The sequence below is a fragment of the Narcine bancroftii genome, chromosome 1 (assembly GCF_036971445.1).
Source record: "Narcine bancroftii isolate sNarBan1 chromosome 1, sNarBan1.hap1, whole genome shotgun sequence".
Lineage (NCBI taxonomy): Eukaryota > Metazoa > Chordata > Chondrichthyes > Torpediniformes > Narcinidae > Narcine > Narcine bancroftii.
Window position 1 is genome coordinate 154,291,337 of NC_091469.1, and position 21,997 is coordinate 154,313,333.

A 21,997-nucleotide genomic window follows, 5' to 3' on the forward strand; every position below is an offset into this window, starting at 1 on the left:
ATACTGCCTGACATGCTGAATTTTTCACCAATTCTTTAATGGAGAATATAGAACAGTTCAGCAAAGAAACCGGTCCTTTGGCCCACGTGTCTGTGCCAAGCATAGAATTCAAATCAAACTAAATTTCTGTTGCTTATACTTGATAACTATCCCTCCATTCCCTTCACATTCATTGTCTACATCAAAGCCTCTTAAGCAATACTATTGTATCTGCTTCCACCATCTATGTAGAACATTTGCCCTGCGCATATCCCTTAAGCCTCCTCCACCTCATCTTAAGATCATATCCTCTCATGCGTGATGCTAGAAAAAAGATTCTGACTGTCCACCCCGTCAATGGCTCTCGTGATGGCAAAGGAGGAAAAACCCAACACCCAACCCCAACCAACCAATTTTCCCCTGCAGCCGCTGCAACCGTGTCTGCCTGTCCCGCATCGGACTTGTCAGCCACAAACGAGCCTGCAGCTGACGTGGACATTTACCCCCTCCATAAATCTTCGTCCGCGAAGCCAAGCCAAAGAAGAACAGGTCACCCTTCAGTCGTCAGCCCTCCAGAGAAAACTGCCCAAGTTTGTACTCTCCCCATAACTCGTACCATCTGGACCAGCCATTTTCAACAGTGGCACTACGGGCTCCCTGGGGTCCACAGCGCATTGAAGTAAAAGCCTTTTTTTCCTTTTCACCTCCTGTAGCATAAATATCTTTTTTGTTCTTTTTAGGTGAGAAGTAAGGAAGAAACCAAAACTTGGCTGCTTCACGGGAAAGGGGTCCCAAGGACATTGAGCAGAGTCCTGGGAAGTGGGGCTTAGAGGAAAACAAAGTTTGAGAATAGCTGCTCGAGACCAGGCAACATCCTTTCCAAAGCCCACACATATTTCCTGTAATGGGCCAACCAGAAATACCAACACTATTCCAAGTGCAGCCTAACCAAAGTTTTATTTAGCTTTTTGAAAGTTAAGACTGAATTTTTTTTTCATTATTTCAGGCTCATCTCCCTTTTCTCAATTTTCTTCATCGGTTACCACCGAAAACTTTTTTTTCTATAAGTGCTCCTCAACTTACGACGGGGTTACGTTCTGACAAACCCATTGTAAGTCTGTGGTGCGCTGTCGTCAAACAAACAATGAAATGCTGTTCTACAGGCTTTAATTAGCTCAAAACTTGGATACAAGGTTCTGTATCCTTGGGCTCTGCTCCTACCCAAGGGACTGGCGTGAGCCTTTATGTGGGGCCAATGATTGGCAAGGAGTCTCCCAGGTTACCACGCTGCAGGTACAATGGATTGTCCCCTTGCAGTAGGCAATGCAGGAGTGGAGGCAATCATCGACAGTCCAGTGGTCTTATCACCACATTCACCCCCTTCTTAAAATGAGTCCTGGGTGGGGATGAGAAAAACAATGTCCATCACTGTCCTCATGCCGAGCATCTGCTAGATACCAAATCGATGGGAGAGAAAAACATATTCACAGGTTTACAAACTCGGGCGATCTGGTGGTGGCCATTGCCTCTGGGACCATTGCAGGACAGGCTCCTGGTCAATGGTCAGTGGAAATGGGGCCGCCTGAAGGGATGGTCGGGCGGCCAGTGGTGTGGGCAGGGTTGTAGGCCAGGGGTGGGTCCGCAGGCAGCGGGGTCATGTGGTTGATGGTGAGTGGGGGCAGGATGTTAGCTCCGGGAGGGTTCTGGAGGTGCCAGGGGTCCCCGGGATGGGGGCTGAGCTCCCGCCAGATCCTGAGTCGGGACGGTATCCTCACGTCCATTGGGATATGCTATGTAGGTGTCATGAGGGTTTGCATGGAAGTGGTGAATTCTCCCATGCGTATGGAGGAGGACTGGTCCCAGAGACATCAGCCATGCCAGTAGTGAGACTCCTGTCGCTGATTTCCTTGGAAAAGAAGCATTCGTGAGGGGTCTGTTTGGTCACCGTGTACATGAGCAACTGTATAGCATGGAATGCCTCGGGAAGGGCCTCCTGCCTGTAATTGGTGGACCATCCTTTGACTTAAGGGCCAGGAGGACTGCCTTCCAGATTACCCCTTTCTCCCGTCCTACCTGCCCATTGCCCCTGAGGTTGTAGCTAGTTGTATGACTAGATGCAATGTCCCACATCGCCAGGTACTGGTGTAGCTCTTCACTCATGAAGCTAGATCCCTGGTCGCTGTGGATGAATTCCAGGTTTCCAAACATGGTAAAGATCTGCGCCAGCACCTTTATAACGGAGGTAACGGGGCAAGGGATGGCGAATGGGAAATGGGAATATTCATCTATAACTGAGAGGAAATATATGTTCTTGTTCATGGAAGGCAGTGGTCTCCTAAAGTTGATGCTGAGTCACTTGATGGGCCGAGTGCCCTTTATTACATGGGCCTGTGCTGGATGGAAGAAGCACGGTTGGCACTCCGCACCGACCAGACAGGACTCAGTCATGGTCTGGACTTCCTGGACCACGAAGGGGAGATTCCGGGATTTCACAAAACTCCTGGCTGGCAAAGGGTGTTGTCCAGCACCTGAAGTTGGTCAGACTGCACTGGCAAAGTCATTGAGCTTCCCCGGCCTATACTGGATGTCGTAGCTGAAGGTGCCAGCTCGACTCTCCAGTGCAAGATCTTTGTCATTTTTGATCTTGTCTCTGTGGGTGATGCTGAACATGAACGCTACTGCGCGCTGGTCTGCGAAGAGGGTGAACCACCTGCCTGTCGGGTAGTGGCGCCAGTGGCGAACTGCTTCCATGATTACCTGAGTGTCCTTTTCGATGGAGGAGTGCCCAAGCTCTGAGCTGTGGAGAGTTCGGGAGAATAAGGCCACAAGTCTGACCCCTTGGTTGAGGGTGGCAGTGAGGGCAATGTCAGAGGCTTCGCACTTCACCTGGAAAAGGGTGTCCTTGCCCACGGCATCCATTGTGATGTCGGTGATAGCCTTTCTGATGCGGGCAAAGGCCACTTGTGCCTTAGTGGGAGGGGGAAGGTGGTGGTGTGGTTCAGTGGGATCTGAGATCCGGGTGACCCACTGGGAATAGTAGGAAAGCAGCCCTAGGCACCTGCACAGGGCCTTGAGCGTGAGGGGGAGTGGGATTTCTATCAGGGGGTGCATTCGGTTAGGGTCAGGACTGATGCCACCAGGTTCCACGATGCACCCAAGGATGGTGAGATGGGTGGCGCTGAACACGCACATCTCTCTATTGTGAGATTTAATGCCTCTTCTGTCCGGAGGAACTACTCTATGTTTAATGTGCCTCATTAAACATATTTAAAATTTAGTTAGATAAATTTTTACATGATAGAGGAATTAGGGGATATGGGGAGAAGGCAGGTAGGTGGAGTTGGGTCATAAATTAGATCAGCCATGATCGTATTGAATGGCGGAGCAGGCTCGATGGGCCATTTTTGGCCGACTCCTGTTCCTACTTCCTATGTTCCTATGTTCCAGGTTAGCACCGTGATCCTGCTCGTTGTGGCCACAGATGGTGACGTTATCCAAGGATGGGAAGCTCACTCTTAGTTTATGTCAGCCTACCGTATGATCCATCTCCCTCTGGAACATGGAGACTCCCTTTATGACCCCAAAAGGGACTTGGCGGAACTGGTAAAGGTGCCCGTCGGCCTCAAAGGCAGTATTGGGCTTATCCCAGGCCTGGATGGGGAGGTGATGATAGGCCAACTTTGGGTCAATGGTGGCCCTGTACTGGGCTAGCTCATTGACCACAACGGCAATACGGGATAGTGGGCAGGCATCCACCTGGGTGTACCGGTTGATGGTGTGACTATAGTCTATGACCATTCTTGGTTTACTGCCCACTTTGAGCACCAGCACCTGGGCTTGCCAGAGGTTAGTGCTGTGCTCTATTACCCCTTCTGCCAGAAGCCGTTGCGCCTTGACCTTGATGAAGGCCCTGTTGGCTGCACAGTAGTGCCTGCTCTTGGCCGCAATGGGCTTGCAGTCTAGCATCATGTGATTGAAGAGGGAGGGAGGGGGCTACTCGTAGGGTGGACAGTCCACAGGTGGAGCGGATGCGGTCACTAGGTTTGGCATTGTGGATGGTGAGAGGGCGATGTGGGCCACCGAAGGCCACTGTGACATTGCGGAGATAGTACTGGAAATCAAGACCCAGGATAATTGGGGCATAGAGCTCTGACATGACCAGAAGCCTGAACCCTTTGTAGTTTTCCCCTCCTGCAGTCAAATTTACAGAACAGCACTCCAGCGCTGTGATGGAATGGTCCTGGGCTGCAAAGGTGATGGAAAAGTTTGCTGGGCGCCAGTGTATGGACTACGTGCATGTGCATGGAGGTCTCAGTACTACCGCCATCGAATGGGCATTTTATTACCTTCCCGTTGACAGCAATGTCCATCATTGAGCGCCGGAGTCTGTGGGGGATGTTGACCGTCAGCGTGGCGGACGCTAGGTCTAACTCAGATCCAAGTCGCTGCTCCAAGATGGCGGCGGTTAGTAGAGGTTTGGAGGTGCAGTCCCGATGAGCCAGGATGGTGGAGGCATCATTATCTGTGCAGTGTGGGTCTGGTACGTTTGCGCTGTGGGGAGACACTGAACATCATAGCCGAGCCAAAATTCTACATCTACTCTGTCCACAACTTTCAACATACAAAATGTTTCAAAGGGATTCCCCCTCAATTCCAATGAGTACAGGGCAAGGTACTCCTCATGTGATAGCCCTTTCATTCCCGGAATCATCCAGGTGAACTCTTGGACCCTCTTCAATGTCAGCACATTTTTTTCTTCAATGAGGAGCTCAAAACTGCTCATAATACTCCAAGTGATGTCTCACCAGTGCCTTATAAAGCCTGAATATCTCTGCTCTTACATTCTATTCCTCTTGAAATTAGGGCCCCGGATGCAATCCATTGTCTTCCCTCCCATTGGGGAGAAGGCTTATGAGTGTGAAATCGTGCACCGACAGGCTTTAAAGACAATTTCTTCCTCCCAGCTATCAGGTTCCTTATGGTAGACAAAAGAAAGAATTTCAGTATATTACATTCTAAATGTAACATTACCAGTCAATAATGGAATCTTTTTCCTTTACAACAGTGCTCTCAAGCTGCACTGGCTTGGGACTAATTTACTTTTTATTGTCATCCTTACACTCTCTATTTATACTCTTTACATGGAGGAACTTCTTCATTCAATGTGGGACAAACTGCCAGCTGAAGTGGTGAATTTTGACATTTAAGAAAAATGTTGACAGGTACATGGACGGGAGGGGTATTCTGGGTGCAGGACAAAGGGACTAGGCAGAAAAATAGTTCAGCACAGACAAGATAGGCTGAAGGGCCTGCTTCTGGACAGTAGTGATCTATGGTTCTTTGCCTGAATGAATGTTAGAGCTGTCTTGTTGGATTCGCAGAAGAACTTTGCTTGCGGTATGACAAATTTAAAGTTGCCTGTACTTTTTTTCTATATCTTCCTTTTACTGTTTAGTAGCTAATCAGATGGAACTTTCTCTTCCAAAGGAGAGATATATATAATTTTAAATATTTTTTCCTCAGGGTTTTGTCTCCCCTACGTGGAATCAGACTGCTGGTGTCAGTGGAAGGTTGTCAGCCAAGCATCCCGTGAGTGCATTCTTTCCCCGTGTTCACTGTGGTGTAGTTCTCTCGACCACAGAGGGAGATATATGGGGTGAAATACACGACATTGACCCACAGAAGCCTGAGTGTCATCCAGAAAACTAGGAGACATCTTTCTCGGAGCACCTCTCCATGTTGCAGTTCATTTGCACGCCATTTCTATTTCTCTTTTCATAAGGAGGGTGGGGGGTCAAATCTCTTTCTGTATAGATCTTTTAATGTAGACTATTGAAATGATTTTTGATTTTATAAAAAAAGTACCCGTTTAGCTACAGCAGGTAAGAATTCCAGAGCATATGTACATTCTGATAATACCCACCGTCGAAAAAATCTGCATGAAACGCTGCTGTCAGAGAGCAGCAGCAATCATCAAGGATCCACACCACCCAGGACATGCTGTGTTCTCACTGCTACCATCAGGCAAGTGGTATAGTGCCATTGGACTTGCACCTGGTTCAGGAACAGTCACACAAAATCTATTAGAGACGCGCCTAAGGACTCTTGATTTGCACATTATTTATGATTAAATATTTATTTTCTATATTGCAGCCAGTTTACATTTCCTCCTTGCTTACATTTCTCTCTTTTACATACATATCTCTTCTTGAGTACAGTTTTTTGCACTTCCAATAAGTGGAAATTCTGCCTGGCCCGCAGGTAAAATAATCTCAGGGTTGTATGTGATGTCAATTATGGAGTTTGACAATAATTCTGAACTTTGAACTGGTTAATATTAGGCCCAAGCTTTTGCATTAGAACATTGAACATTACAGCACAGTGCAGGCCCTTTGGCCCATGAGTGTGCCAGCCCATATACCCTATATCCATTCTGGATTCATTGATCAATGAGGAACACATTGCAAAAGTTAGTTTCCTCTTCTTTTTCAGAAATATGAAGACAAAATGTGAGGTAGAGAAGGATTAGATGGTTATGATGTAGGTTTATATGCGCCAAAGGGCCGATACTGTGCTGTGAAGTTCTATGTTCTAAACGGCAAAAGCCTAGGATTCCCCATTTTTTGGATCCTTGTTAGATTCCGAGGATTGGACAGCACAGTTGGTGTAGAGGTTAGTGCAACACCTTTACAGTGCAAACGCTCGGAACTGGGGTTCGAATCCCATGTTTTTTGTAAGGGGTTTGTATATTCTCCCCATGTCTGCGTGGGTTTTCCAAGGGAGGTTCCGGTTTCCTCCCACCCTTCAAAATGTACCGGGGTTTTAGGTTAATTGGGTGTAAATAAGGTGGCACGAACTCGTGGGCCCAAATGGCCTGTTACCGTGTAAGTCTAAATTTAAGTTACATGTAGAGCTTTGTGATGGTTTGCTGATATCAATGGAACAGAAGCCAACGTCTGTGTTAAGGGAGTGTTGGACTTGTAACTAAATTATTAATCTAGCAATCCAGAAGCCTGAACCAATGATCAAGTGACAGGAATATATATTCCTCTGTGGCAGCTGGCACATTTAAACGCAGACAATTAAACACATTAAAAAATCAATGGTGACCAGTAAACTTCTGAAATGTTGTAATAAACCATCTGATTACTTGTGCATGAGGGGAAAGTTCTGGCAGTTTCCCCCGGCAGTTTGTTCCTGATACGGACCACCCACTGGGTGAAAAAGGTGGCACTTGGGACTCTCTTAATCTCTCCCCTTTCATCTTAAACGAGGTCAATGCCAGAACAAGTCTTAGCAGGGTGGGGGGGGGTGTATTAGGGTAACGGTGGGGGGGGGGGGGTGAGTAGGGCACAATATGACCTTTAAAAACTCACTCGGCAGGCAACATGGGATGGTACTACCTTGTGTATGCCTTTCAGTTCCCTTCCAGCATCAGCTTCTGGTCTTGGAGCACGTGCCCTAGTCTCCTTCAGGAGCTCTTGGGCATCCGCAGGGTCCCAGAACTGTCCGAGGTGTATGCATCACGGAGTGCATCCGAGGGTTTCTGTGACACCAACCACTCCCCCACCCCCACCCATTAGCATTGTGTGGTAGACTGCGATAAACAGTCCTAGAAGCAAGACTTTCTTCTTTCTCTACACCACGATTCAAGTTCAATTCATTAATCTGCTGTTTGTACATATACAACCAAACGTAACAGTGTTTCTCCAAACCATAGTACACACACACACACACACGCACACACACCCACACACACACACACCCACACACACATACACACGCACACACACACACACACACACTAATTACACCTATACAAAAAATATATAAAGTAAAAGTACAGAGCTACCAGCTGCTTTCCTGCCTACCATGAACCTCCTCCTTGTGCCTCCCTGACAGGTGGTAGGTAGGAAGGCAGCACAGGGGAACAGCTTCCATCCGTGCGGAGACTGAAGCTGGTTGGACAGGCCCTCGGCACCACAGGGTGGATGCGATTCCCTGGGCTGCTGCGTGGACCCTTCCCATCCCGTACCCCTCACCCATGACCCCCAGGGATTCCTCCTGCTTTGTATCATTAACTTTGCCAGATGTATTGCAGGCAACAGGCTCTTGTGTTTCCCTGGTGCTGGCACTGGCAGAGCGGTTCCAGCTGCATGGGGGATTATGGGTAATGAAGACAACCATTGATTCCCGCTGTGACGCTAGATGCTAGCGACGCTAGGCTGCAGGTAACAATAAAACATTTGGGGGGCAATGGCTGCGAGCAGGTGGAGTGGTCACAATACCTTGATTAGGGGGGGAATGTCTGACCCCCCCCCAACTTGGCGCCAACCCTGACCTTAAACTTGATAGATAAGAAAGTCTGCGGATGCTGGGGTTGAGTGCTATGCATAAAGGAGCTGGAGAAAATCAGCAGGTTGTACCATATCTGGAGGAGTTAAAGGATAACCAACACTTTGGGCCTGGGTCCTTCTATAGAGCAACAGTCAATGCAGCGCCAAAAACCTGAGATCCTTGTGGAGGCCAAACTGGGAGGCCTCTCAGCTTTTTTTCTCTCTACCCTCCCACTTGTATCAGCCTGTGATCATCCCTCTCCCATTATTCAGTCTTTACTTTCCTGTTCTTTGCTTGTACCTTGAAGAAGGGCTCATGTCAGAAATGTCTGTAATATAGTATACCTTTAGCTCTTATGAACGCTGTGAGACTGACTGAATTCCTCCAGGATTTCTGTGTGCTTTTACTGCAATCTCAGCATCTGCAGACTTTCATGTTTCACTCAGCCTGTGATCCTTCCTCCCTTCTCACCTCCTCCAACCAACCCCACCTTTCTATTCAGATGCCTGCCTGTTCTTGCTTATACCTGATAATGGGCCCAAGAAAGAAACGTTGGGTTCCTTTTACTTCCCAAGGATGCTGCCTGGACCTGCTGAGTTTCTCCAGCATGTTGCGTATCGCACTTTAAACTTGTGCCCTTCAGTTTCACAATCATCTACCCGGGGACAAAGACAGTGAGCATTCACTTTATTCAAGTCATGATTTCATAAACCTTGATAAATACGCCCCTCAACTCCTTCTGGGTAAGAAAATCTAGCTGATCCATACTCTCTGTATAACTCAACCCCTCCAATTCTGACATCATCCTAATGAATCTCCTCTGCACTACTTCCAGTTTATTGATGCTCTTCTTCCAGCTGGGCAATTAGAACTGCACGCATAATCTCTTGATTTTCCATCACTCTCAAATGACCCATAATGTCAAAAAGATCAGAAACACCAGAAAAACACCATGACCTCCAAACTGTCCTCAGTAATTCAACACCCAGGCTTGGCCACCCCATTGTTAGTGGACATACCTTCAAAAGGCAGCCAACATACTGAAAGACCCATCACACCCCAGGCACTCTCTTCTCCCTTTGGGAAAAGTCTTAAAGGTGTGAATGCACACAGACACCCCCACAGGTTTAAAGACAGTTTCTTCCCTGCAGCCATCAGGCTCCTAAATGAACCCCATCTCATGCTGATGCTTTTCATAATCATCCTATATTCTGTAATTGTGTTCTATACACAATTGTACTTATGTTAAAGATAACCTGTTGGTCTGTTTGCTGAAGAACCCTTCTCACCGATCTAGTCTTCTGAGACCAATGAACTTCAATGAAAAGTAAATTCTGAGATGCCATTGTCATCACGATAATAGCTTTAGTGGCTCAGAGGGAATTTACACCATAATTTTCTTAGCAATTGAAAATGGTCAATTAGAGTGGCTTTTTGTAAATTACACTTAACAAGGTAGAAAAAAATAAGAAGAAAACAAGGGACGAGAGTACTGGCGGAAAATTCCCATCTATCGACGACTCTATTCCTTACGATCTTTTGAACAGCTAAGTTTTAAATGTAGATGTATAGCACAGTTACAAGTCCGTGTCCTATAAATACACCAATCAGCCTACAATCCCCAGTATGTTTTGAACAATGGGAGGAAACCCACATAGGTCACGGGAAGAACGTACAAACTCTTTACAATGTGATGGGCCTAGAGGACCCCAAAGCCCAGCAGCTACAGAAATTCACAAAGACAAATAGTTATGCAAACAAAAGTTACTTTTAATTTTCTTTAAATATAAAAACTGGATCAAACTTTAACTTATTACTATTAACTTAACCCTCTCCTAATTTTAAGCACACATGTATGTAATGGGTGTGTAAGTTCAGAAAGGTTCTTTGATCCACAGTCCAATCTCACTTCTCACTCCTCCAAGTTCACCAGTATCAGGCAATTCTTATACTCTGCACAGAATTTAATATTTATGAATCTTCACCAGGCTTTGATGGTTGAAAGGTAAATGTTAACGCTCAGGAAGGATCTTGTCGGTTTTCAGAGAGAGATTTGTTTCTCGTTGGACACACAAACTGATTCCTTCCGATCAGCCACTTCAGTGTCTTGTGGAAGAAACTTGCCCCATCAGAGTTTTCCAAATGATGTCCTCTTTCTTTCAGGTCACCACAGACTTCCTTTCCTGTTTCCCTTATCTCAGGCAGGACATTAAACAGCCAGCCTTCTCCTCTTGTATGGACCACAAGGGCTTTGAACAGGCTGAACTCAGAACTCACAACCCCTCTTAAAAATGGGGTTTCAAACAAGCTTTCAAAAGCCACTGCAGAAAAGCAGCAGTCTCTCCCTCTCCCCCCCCCACCCTCTCTCTCTCTCTGTCACACTTAGAGAAAAACCTGTTTGATTCTCTCTGCTTGCAAAACCACATGATCTTCCTAAAACAGCACCCTCCTCCAAAACAGTTTGCTGGCTCCCAAAACCAATTCATGAGAGATCTTATCAGTTTCCTGAGATGGACCCTTCCATTTGCACCTCATTGTGAAAATCTCCAGCACAGGAGTCTATTGTCTTTGTAGACTTGGAGGCACCACCTTATGCATAGCTCGTGCATTTTAAAATGAGAATTGTTTTGAAGCGTTTATATCTTTTTATGACCCACAATCAATCTTCCAAAACATATCTATACATAATATAAAATATAACATAATCTGCAACAAAAGACAGAGCCGGATTCGACCTGGAGTTGCTGGTACTGTAACAGCGTTTCGATAACTGCTGTACCAACCGTGCCACTTTGCTACAATAACCATGCCACCCTACAATATTAAAATGGCTCATCCCACCCTAGTCATGCTAACTTCTCCCCTCTTCCATCGGGTAGAGGGCGCAAGAATCTGAAACGACAAACCTCTAGATTCAAGGACAGTTTCGTTCCTGCTGTTAAAGATTCTTGAATGGATCCCACCCTAGTCACGCTAACTTCTCCCCTCTTCCATCGGGTAGAGGGCGCAAAAATCTGAAACCACAAACCTCTAGATTCAAGGACAGTTTCGTTCCTTCTGTTAAAGATTCTTGAATGGATCCCACCCTAGTCACGCTAACTTCTCCCCTCTTCCATCGGGTAGAGGGCGCAAGAATCTGAAACCACAAACCTCTAGATTCAAGGACAGTTTCGTTCCTGCTGTTAAAGATTCTTGAATGGATCCCACCCTAGTCACGCTAACTTCTCCCCTCTTCCATCGGGTAGAAGATGCAAGAATCTGAAACCACAAACCTCTAGATTCAAGGACAGTTTCGTTCCTGCTGTTAAAGATTCTTGAATGGATCCCACCCTAGTCACGCTAACTTCTCCCCTCTTCCATCGGGTAGAAGATGCAAGAATCTGAAACCACAAACCTCTAGATTCAAGGACAGTTTCGTTCCTGCTGTTAAAGATTCTTGAATGGATCCCACCCTAGCAAAGGATGATGGTCTTGCACTGAATTTTTTAACTGTATTTCATAACTCTAGAACCTGCTCTCTTTGATTTCCGTTACACCTCTCCCTACGTTGCTGGTGCACACAAAGTACTGGGGGAACTCAGGCAGCATCTAGGGAAAGAAATAGACAGGCTGGATCCCTTCATCAGGGAAAGCAAGAACCAGGCCGTGAAGCTCAGGTGGAGTGGGGGAGGAGCACAGGCTGGTAGATGATGTGAATACTGGTGGGAGGGACAAGGAGAGAAATGAGCTGAGAGTTAATGGGGGGGGGGAAGGGAGGATGGCTGAGAGGGGATGGTAGGGGGAAGGGAAGGGGAGGCTCAAGGAAGGAAGGTGACTGGCCAGTAGGGAGGCTGGAGGGGGGGGGAAAAAGAGGGACCTCCCTGCACTGCAGCTTTAGTTATATGTCTATTTATTTATCAATCTATATATATTTATTCATCTATTATATATTCACCTATTTATTTATTTATTTGATTACTTGTCTATTTGTTTATTCATTTATTTGCCCATCTATCTATCCATTTATTTATTTATTTATCTGCCTGCCCATCCACTCATCTATCTATTTATCAGTCTATTTATCCATCTATCCATTTATTTATTTATGTGACTATTATTTATTCATTCATTTATCTATTTATCTATATATTTATCTTGATTTAATTATTATTAGTTTTGTTACACATGCTGTATGAGCTGACTTAATATGGATAGTGTGCAAAATAAAGCTTCTTACATTATTTAATTATTTTAGACATCCAGCATGGTAACAGATCTTTTTGGCTCTTGAGCCCAGTGCCACCCAATTACACCCCCAGCACGTTTCAAATGGTGGGAGGAAACTGGAGCCCCCAGGGAAAACCCACGCGAACATGGGCAGAACTCCTTGCAGACGGTACAGGATTCGAACCCCAATTGCTGGCGTTGTAATAGCATTGCACTAACCACCCTAAAGGTACATGGGACAAAGTAGTGAATTCATTCAATTCACTCTATGAGGTGGCAAAATTTTAGGATTCATCATCAAAGAGCACAAATCTCAAAAAAGACTCATCTGGAAGAAATTAGAGAGTATCATGGAGTACAGTTTTGGACTCCTTATTTGAGAAATGATGTGCTGTCATTGGAGTAGGTTCAGAGAAGATTCACAAGAATAATTCTTGGAAATGAAGGGATTAGCCTATGAGGAATGTTTGACGGCTCTTGGATTGTACATTTTGGAGTTCAGAAGAATGAAGGGTGACTTCATAGAAGAATTTTGAATGCCTGGACAGAGAGTAGATGTTGTTTCCCATGGTAGAGGGGTCAAGGATAAGAGGGCACAAGGATGAGAGGTCACAACTTCAGGATTGAAGGCGCCCATTTAAAACAGAGATGTAGAGGAATTTTTTAGCCAGAAAGTGGTGAACCTTTGGAATTTCCTACCATGGGCAGCTGTGGAGGCCAGGTCATTGGTGTATTTAAGGTAGAGATGGACAGGTATCTAAATAATCAGGGCATCAAGTGTTATTGGGAGAAGGCATGGGATTGGGACTGGGTGGGAGAATGGATCAGCTCATGATGGAACGATGGAGTGGACTCAATGGGCCGAGTGGCCTACTTCTGCTCCTATATTTTAAGAAGTTATGGGCATTTTCAAGTGTAAAATGGCAGCATGGTGTACCATCTCTAGTCTGTGTCTCCCAACTGGTGTTCACTGGCTGATTGCTGCAAAGGATGTGGATACAATTTAGTGTTATGAGAAAGGACCCAGTCTCCCATCTGCAAAAGCTCTCAGAAATTTGACATAATGCCTGCTGCGTAAATTGAAATTCATTATTTGAGCGCGACTTGTTCTCTTGGAGGAATAGAGTAAATGGTAAGGAATTTTCTTTTTAAACCTGTCTTCTTGAGCTAGAAAGGGCACAGGAAAGTTTTACAAGGATGCTACCAGGACTGCAGGGCTTGAGGTAAAAGGGGAGGCCGGATAGGTTGCGATTTTTTTTTTCCCTGGAGTGTAGGAGGCTGAGGGGTGACCTTAAAGTTTATCAAATCATGAGGGGCATGGATAAGGTGACTGATCACTGTCCTTGCTCGAGAATGGGAGAGCGTAAAACAAGAGGACATAATTTTAAGGTGGATTGGAAAGATTGAAAAGGGACCTTTTTACGCACATGGAGTGGTGCAGAAAACAGAACGAGCTCTCAGAGGAAGTGGGGGTGGTGGGTACAATTACAATGTTTAAAATATACATCGAAAGGGCGGCCATTTAGCGTAAAAGGACAGCACAATTAGCATAGCGATTACAGCGCCAGTGACCCGGGTTCAATTCCGGTGCTGTCTGTGAGGAGGTTGTATGATGTTCTCCCACTGTCTGAGTGGGTTTTCTCCAGGTGCTCTGGTTTCTTCCCATCTTTCAAAAAGTACGGGGGTGGGGAGGGGTTTAGGTCAATTGGGCGCCATGGGCTCATGGGCCGGAAGGGCCAGTTACCATGCTGTATGTCTAAGTGTAAAATTTAAATTTAAAATATATGGACAGGTCAAAGTTCAGATTTATTGTCAGAGTACAGTGCATACATGACATCACATATCACCCTAAGATTCTTTTCCATACAGGCACGGCAAAATAATCTTCTTAACGGCAGTGGGAATAAAAATTGTTCTCAAGAAAAGATATAAAAGAGAGAAATGCAAAGAAGGAGAATATAACTATTCAGTAATAAATAATGTGAAAAATAAGAGGCCTCAAATCAGTCTCTTGACCGAGTCTGCCACCTAGGAGGTGCATAGTTAGAGAAGGTTTAGTGGGATGTAGGTCAGCCTTTGTCAAATGGGACTAGCTCCTACTCCATTCAAACTGATCTCTCACTGTGAGTCTACTCTCAATTCGTGTTTAACCCGCTGTACTTATGCACAGACAGACTTTCTGGATTGCACGCAAAGCAAACCTTTTCACTGCAGCTTGGCAGGTCTGCCAGTAATTGCTGAGTTTCCAGTGAGACATAATGGAGTGGGAGTAGTTGGACAACTTTTACATGAGGTGATACCAGCATGTTGGGCCAAGTGGCCTCTTATTGCAACACAATTCCTTGAAACCTGTTGGCCATTGCTACTCAAATGCTAAACCACAGCACTATCCAATGATGGAGATGTAGGCACCATATTGTAACTTGCTTGCCTTTCATTGGCCTTTCTGACAGTACGGATACATCAGGTGGAAATACTTTACTGGATGGAAACCTTGGCTGTTTTTAAGAGGAAAATTAAGAGAATACCTCTTGCTTCTACCCAGAATGAAGGCCAGTCAGCTTACAGCACTCATACCTTGCTGAAGGACTTAGCCTTAAATGTTGGTATTTGCCATATAAAGTACACTGTTTGACCGAATAATATTTTCCATCATTGTGTTTTTACTTATTTAGATAGCCCAGCCAGGCATGAGGTTATATTGGACATCGTATTTAAAAAATGAATCCAGCTGGGTGAATGGAGTTTAAATGGGGGTATGTTTTGGGAATAGTGATCACATTTTCTAAAATTTTAAGAGTGGCACAGTTAGCGTTGCAGTTACAGCACCAGTGATCGGGACTGAGGTTCTCTGTAAGGAGTTCATGTATTCTCCCTGTGTTTACGTGGGTTTCCTACAGGTGCTCTGGTTTCCTCCCATCGCTCAAAATGTACTGGGGGTGTAATTTGGTGGCACCAGCTTGTGGTCCAGAATGATCTGTTCCCATACTATATATCTAAATTTAAAAAAAAAGTACTAATGGACAAGGTAAAACTTGTGTCTTTTGAGCAATACTAAATTGGAGGAGGACCAAAGATGTTATGTTTGAACAAGAGCAAGGGGGAGTGAACAGGGAGCAGATGTTATCAGGCAAGCCCACGAATGCAGGAGATGTTTAAGAACCAACTAATGAGAGTCCAGGCAGGCATATTCGAGTATGAAGGAAGGGGAAGAAAGGCAAAGTAAGGGAACCTTAGATGACAAAAAATGTAAAGAAGTCAAAGGAGGTGCAGGTAATGTTCAAAATTGGCTGGCCCATGAAAGACAGGGATTGGAATTTGGGCTGGAGGCCCTCACAATAGCATCAAGTATCAAAAGCAGAAGCTTTGGTTTAATTCCTAATGAAAGGTACTGAACAATCTCAAGACACTAGAGAGAGTAGATGCTGGAATAGAAACAAAGAAAGATAGACAATGGGAGCAGGAGGAGGCCATATGGCCCTTCAAGCCTACACCACCATTCATTTTGATCATGGCTGATCATCTTCTCAGTACCCCCTGATCCCCATAATCACAAGGGCCAAATCTAACTCCCTCTTAATTATAGATAAGTAACCAGCTTCAACCACTTCTTGTGGCAAAGAATTCCACAGATTCACCACTCTCTGAGAGAGAGAGAAAAAATTCTATTATCTCAGTCCTAAAAGACTTCCCCCTTATTCTTAAACTGTGACCCCTGGTTCTGGTTCTCCCCAACGTCGGGAACAACCTTCCTGCATCTAGTCTGTCCAATCCCTTAAGAATTTTATACTTTTCTATCAGATCCCCTCTCAATCTTCTAAATTCCAGTGAGTATAAGCCTAGTTGATTGAGCCTTTCTTCATATGTAAGTCCTGGCATCAATCTAGTGAACCTTCTTTGCACTCTCTCTAGGGCCAGGATTTCTTCCCTCAGATAAGGAGACTAAAACTATACACAATACTCCAGGTGTGGTCTCACTAAGGCCCTGTACAGGTGCAGTAGAACCTCTCTGCTCCTGTACTTGAATCCTCTTGCTATGAATCCCAACATACTATTCGCTTTCCTCACTGCCTGCCCACTTTCAATGACTAGTGCACAGTGAAACCCAGGTCTCATTGCATCTCTCCTTTTTCTAATCGGACACCATTTAGGTAATAATCTCCTGTTCTTGCCTCCAAAGTGGATAGCCTCACATTATATTGCATCTACCATGCCTTGGCCCACTCGCCTCACCTGTCCAAGTCACCCTGCATCCTCTTAGCATTCTTTACACAGCTAATCCTGCCACCCAGCTTCGTATCGTCTGCAAACTTGGAGAAGCTGCTTTCTATTCCCTCATTTGGAGGAAAAATCAATCTGCTCAAGGGTGTCTGCATTTGTGGGAGAGGGGCTGGAATTGTCAATATTTTGAGATGATAAACACTTGATAAAAGGTCCCAACTCGAGACATCAACAATCTCCTTCCCCCTCCCACCTACCTGACTGATGCTGCTCCTCCAGTGGATTGTTTGTTACTCCTGAACAATCTGCAGCAAAGAGTTAGAATTGAATTCTCAATCTCCAACCTCAGCAAATTGAGTTCAATTCTGGTCGACTCATTACAGGAAGATTGCAGAAGCTTTGGAGACGGTGCAGAGGAAATTTACCAAGATGTTGCCTGGATAGGAGAACTTTTTGCACTAATTTATTCATTTTTAAATGTAATTTTATGGCAATATTTGCTTTGTAATGATGCAGCAAAATAACAAATTTTGTGACGTGTTCATGACAATAAATTCGGATTCAGATGTTACCTGAAGCAAGGTTGACAGAACAAGGGCTTTTCTCTTTGAAGCAGCAAAGGATGAGAAGCAACTTAATAAAGGTAGTCAGTGGTTCTCAACCTTTTTCTTTCCACCCACAATCCACTTTAAGTAATCCCTAAGCCATCGGTGCTCTGTGATTAGTAAGGGATTGCTTAAGGTGGTATGTAAGTGGGAAGGGAAGGTTGAGAACCACTGCTCTAGACCTAATTTTTACTGAAATATTTTGCATGAGAAAAATTGTCATTGGCCCATTTCCTTTGGAGTTCTGAAACCCTGCACATAACGAGTCAATGAGGGACGATTAAAACAGTGGTTTTGAACCTTTTTCTTTTCACCCACATCCCACCTTAAGCAATCCCTTATCACAGAGCACCGATGGCTTAGGGAATACTTAAAGTGGGATGTGAGTGGAAAGTGAGGTAGATGATGAGGAGGACAGCCATCAGCTTTTTCCTGGGGCGACAAGAGTAAATACCAGAGGGCATCTGTTTAAGGTGAGTGGAGGCAAGTTTAGAGGAGACGTCAGAGGTAAGCTTTTCACACAGAGAGTGGTGGGTGCCTGGAATGCATTGGTAGGGGTGGTGATAATGGAGGATGGTACAATAGTGGCATTCAAAAAACTCTTACACGGGCTCATGGATGTAAAGAAAATTGAGGGTTATGGGTGTGAGGTAGGGAAAATTAGATTGCTGTAGAATAGGTTTGCATAGGATGGCACAACATCGTGGGCTGAAGGGTCTGTACTATGCGGTAAGTTCTATTTTCTCATTGGAAGACAATATTACTGCTTCATGAGTCACAGATGGTAAAATCAAATTGTATTGACGATGGTAAATAAAGAAACAGAACCACATGCACTTATTTCATGTTACTAATTCTTTGTAAAATACTAATTTAAAATGATTAAATCTCAGAAACTGGATCAGCATAATATTATTGAACACAATTCAGTGGAAAGGTTCTTAAATCGGCATTTATGCAATGGACTATTGATTTGTTGAAATGTTAAATTGTTTGGAAAAAAACCCACGGAGCCCACACACAGTACAGTTAGCAGCCACATTTGCAGCTGATTCCATGAGCGCACCATGGTCAGAGAATAGGTATCTTTCTCAATAGTTCACTCAACACTTCCCATGGGCTGTGAAAATGCTGAACGACCAAAGGAACTACTCCACATTAACCATCGGAGACTCTCATATTCATGAAACAACATTTATTTATTTATGTGTATAAGTGAAATACTTGTCCTGCGTCTGCATTGTTTGTCTGTATGTCTGTTATGTCTGGTTATGCACCAAGGACTGGAGAACGCTGTTTCATCAGGTTGTCCTTGTACAATCAGATGACAAAACTTGGTGACTTTCCTGTTGGCAAGGAAAGCCTTGCATTTATATAGCCACTGCCACACTTTTAGTCATTGTTGTTAGGTAGGAAATGCAGCATCCCCCATCCCACAGATAGTGCTCTGATTTTATAACTTTGAGGAATAAGTTTAGGGAGGGAGAAATCTTCTAGGGACTTTTAATGTCTTCAAGATTCTTTTATTGTTATGTAATAAAACAAAAAAAGCAATATTACACAAAGTTTCCTTTAGTCCACTGTAAGGAGACAAAGATTCGCTACCAGAGAAGAGGTGCAAAAGAGAGTCACTCCCCCCACCTCCCCAGAGTCACTGAGGATCCGTCAATTTGTCTCGAGTGCTCCCGCAGCCATGCAACCTCCAGTCCAAATCAGCGGCCACCCGAGTTCCAGATCGAAACCTCTGTCACGATCAGGAACCCTACAGCACCCCCGGCATCATCTTGGTTCCGATACCTGGTACCCCTTCAGCCTGCCTCGAGCCAGTCTCCAGTAGTCTGCAACCTGGTGCGAGACCCTTGACTGCAATCGCCAGTCATCCGCGTAGGTTCCTGGCTGGAGTTACCAACAGCTGTCCTTCCTGAGAGCATAGACCAGTCCTGGAGTGGTTGGTTAATTGGGTACTGTCAACTCCCCCAGGTATGTGGGTGAGTGCACACTCAGGAGTTTGTGGAGGTTTGGCATGACATCGGAAACCTTGGTAAACATCTACAAATGTGTAGTGGAAAGTGTGCTGAATGGCTGGCTCACATCCTGGTATATGGGGGCACCAATACCTCTGAGTGAGAAATCCTGCAAAATGTAGTGGACACTGCCCAGTACATCAGAGACAAAACTCTCCTCACCATCAAGAAAATCTAAAATAATACATGAAAGACTGCAGACCATGGTTGAAGTAAAAACACAACGCTGGAGAAACTCAAACAAGTCAAGCAGTGTACTTTATATAGCAAAGATAACGATACATAACCAGAGTTTTGGACTTGAGCCCTTCATCAAAATCTACATTGTACACTGCTGTCAGAGAACAGCAGCAATCATCAAGGATCCACACCACTTAGGATATGCTTTGTCCTCACTGCCACCAGGAAAGAGGTCTAGGTGCCTCAAGACTCGCTTCACCAGGTTCAGGAACAGTTGCTCCCCCTCCATCATCAGACTCCTCAACAACAAATTAATCCAGAGAGCCATTTAAAGACTTTGCACATTATTTATTACTGAATATTTATGTTTATTTTGTATTGCAGTCAGTTTGTTTACATTTCTTCCTTTGTTCACGTTTCTCTCTTTTGTACATGTATCTTTTTTCTTGAGTACAATTTACACTACCAATAAGTAGAAATTCTTCCTGGCCCACAAGAGAAAGAGTCTCAGGGGTGTATGTGATGTCATGTATGTACTCTGACATTAAATCTGAACTTTGAAGTTTGAGTGATAGAATTTGAGTTGAGTCACTGAGTTATACAGCACAAAAACAGGGCCTTTACCCCACCTTGTCCATGCCAAACAAGTTGCCGATCTGTACGAATCGCATTTACCATATCCCTCCAAATAGGTCTGTGGCTGACGTCATCTCCTTTGCTTTCCTCTCATTTCTGGAACATCTGAACGCTCAGGATGCCAATGCCAAAATAGACTGCAGCTCTGCCTTTGATAAAATAGTTCCATGCAAACTCATTCTTAAACTTCTGGGTCCAGGACTCAGAGCCCACCTCTGCAAGTAGATCCACGACTTCCTGTCTAACAGACTGTAATTGGTGAAGATGGGTCTCCTCTGCGATCACATTCAACCCTGATGTTCCACAAGGATGTGCAGTCAGTGTCTTGCCATACTTCCTCTACACCCAAGACCAGGCAACTAAATAGTGCTCCAACTCCATTTTGAAAGTGACTGATGACACCACAATATCATGCCAAATTTCAAATATCGACGAGATGCTAGATAGGAAAGATCAAGTGGCATGGTGCCAAGCAACAGCCTCTCTTTGATAAGATGAAGGAGATGATCACTGACTTCAGGAGAGGGGTTCGAGCCCACTGCCCTGTCCACATCAATGCCACTGAAGTGGAAAAAGTAGATCACTTTCAGTTCTCAGGCAATAACCATCTCCAATGACCTGAGCTGGGACAAGCACATCGACTCTGTGATCCAGTAAGCACACCAGCATTTCTGAGAAGACCCAGGAGAAGTTGAGTGTGGACATTTGGGCCAAAGGACCAGTCTCTCTGCTGTTTTGTTCTCTATTCCATCTCATGAATTGCTACAACAGCTCCAAATTGCATTACTTTATAAAATGGAACCTCTTGGAGGATAGGAGACCTGTAGGCAAATTATGTATTGTAACTACCCACAACAGTGCGGATGGTAAGCACCATAAATTTATGGCTATTTAAAAAGAAAGATATTTGAGAATTAAAGTTTAAAATTCTTAATTAAAAAAAATGAATTATATTAAAAAAAATTAGACATATAGCACGGTAACAGGCCATTCTGGCCCAAGCTCATGCTGACCAAATCCCCCATTTAGCCGCCAACCCCCCCCCCCCCCCGCCCCGCAATGTACATTTTGGGTGGGAGGAAGGAAACCCACACAGACACAGGAGAGTGTACGAACTCCTTGCAGATAGATTCCAACCCGGACCGCTGGTGCTTGCTTGCTACCTGCTATTGTTAACAGTGCTGCCCTCAAAAAGGACTGTCTGACATCCCACATCCATCTACGCCCGGTTAAAATTGGGGTCCATATTTCTCAATGGCCATGGGTCTGTGTTCGATGCGAATTCAACTCTACATTCATCCTTTTATTTTGTCCTTGGTCTCCATTGAATAAATCAAAGAGGTCTTTTCCTGCATCTCCTTGATCAATTACTCTATCAGTATTCCTTATAAAATACCCCATGTGGAGAGTTAGTAATTGTAGAGGCAAAGTGTTGTCCCTACTGATGAAGAAACGGGAGGGTGTGAGTTAGCCTGGCTTCATGACCCATTTGATAACAAAGCCAAGAACTCTGACATCAGAAATAGCTCGTGAGCGCAACCAAGCACAGCTTGATCGTTCAGGTGAAGTATTGAGTGTGTGCTGATGTGATAACATATTTGGAGGTGTTGCAAGGACAATCTGTCACAGGCAAAGCTACGGCAGGTGGATCTCTGACTCTCTGCTGTTCCTTTCTTCAGAATGACTTTCTTTTCATGTTTTTAGTTGTTTGGGTTCCCAGCATGACATCCCTCCTGAGCTATTTTTCCCGAAACTACCCATTGGACATTCCACCAGAGGAAGCAATATTTGAACATCTACTCTGTTCAT

The 21,997-nt window shown here is 44.8% G+C and overlaps 1 protein-coding gene across 5 annotated transcripts in view; it reads left to right on the forward strand.

Annotated features, from left to right (window-relative positions):
• The window catches only part of poln (polymerase (DNA directed) nu), a 512,442-nt gene that overhangs the window by 214,762 nt on the left and 275,683 nt on the right, over window positions 1–21,997 (forward strand). For all 5 annotated transcript variants that reach the window (XM_069942252.1, XM_069942280.1, XM_069942271.1 and 2 more), the window contains one exon: window positions 5,503–5,568. In XM_069942252.1, the coding sequence (XP_069798353.1) occupies window positions 5,503–5,568 (66 nt within the window). The remainder of the gene's footprint in view (window positions 1–5,502; window positions 5,569–21,997) is intronic.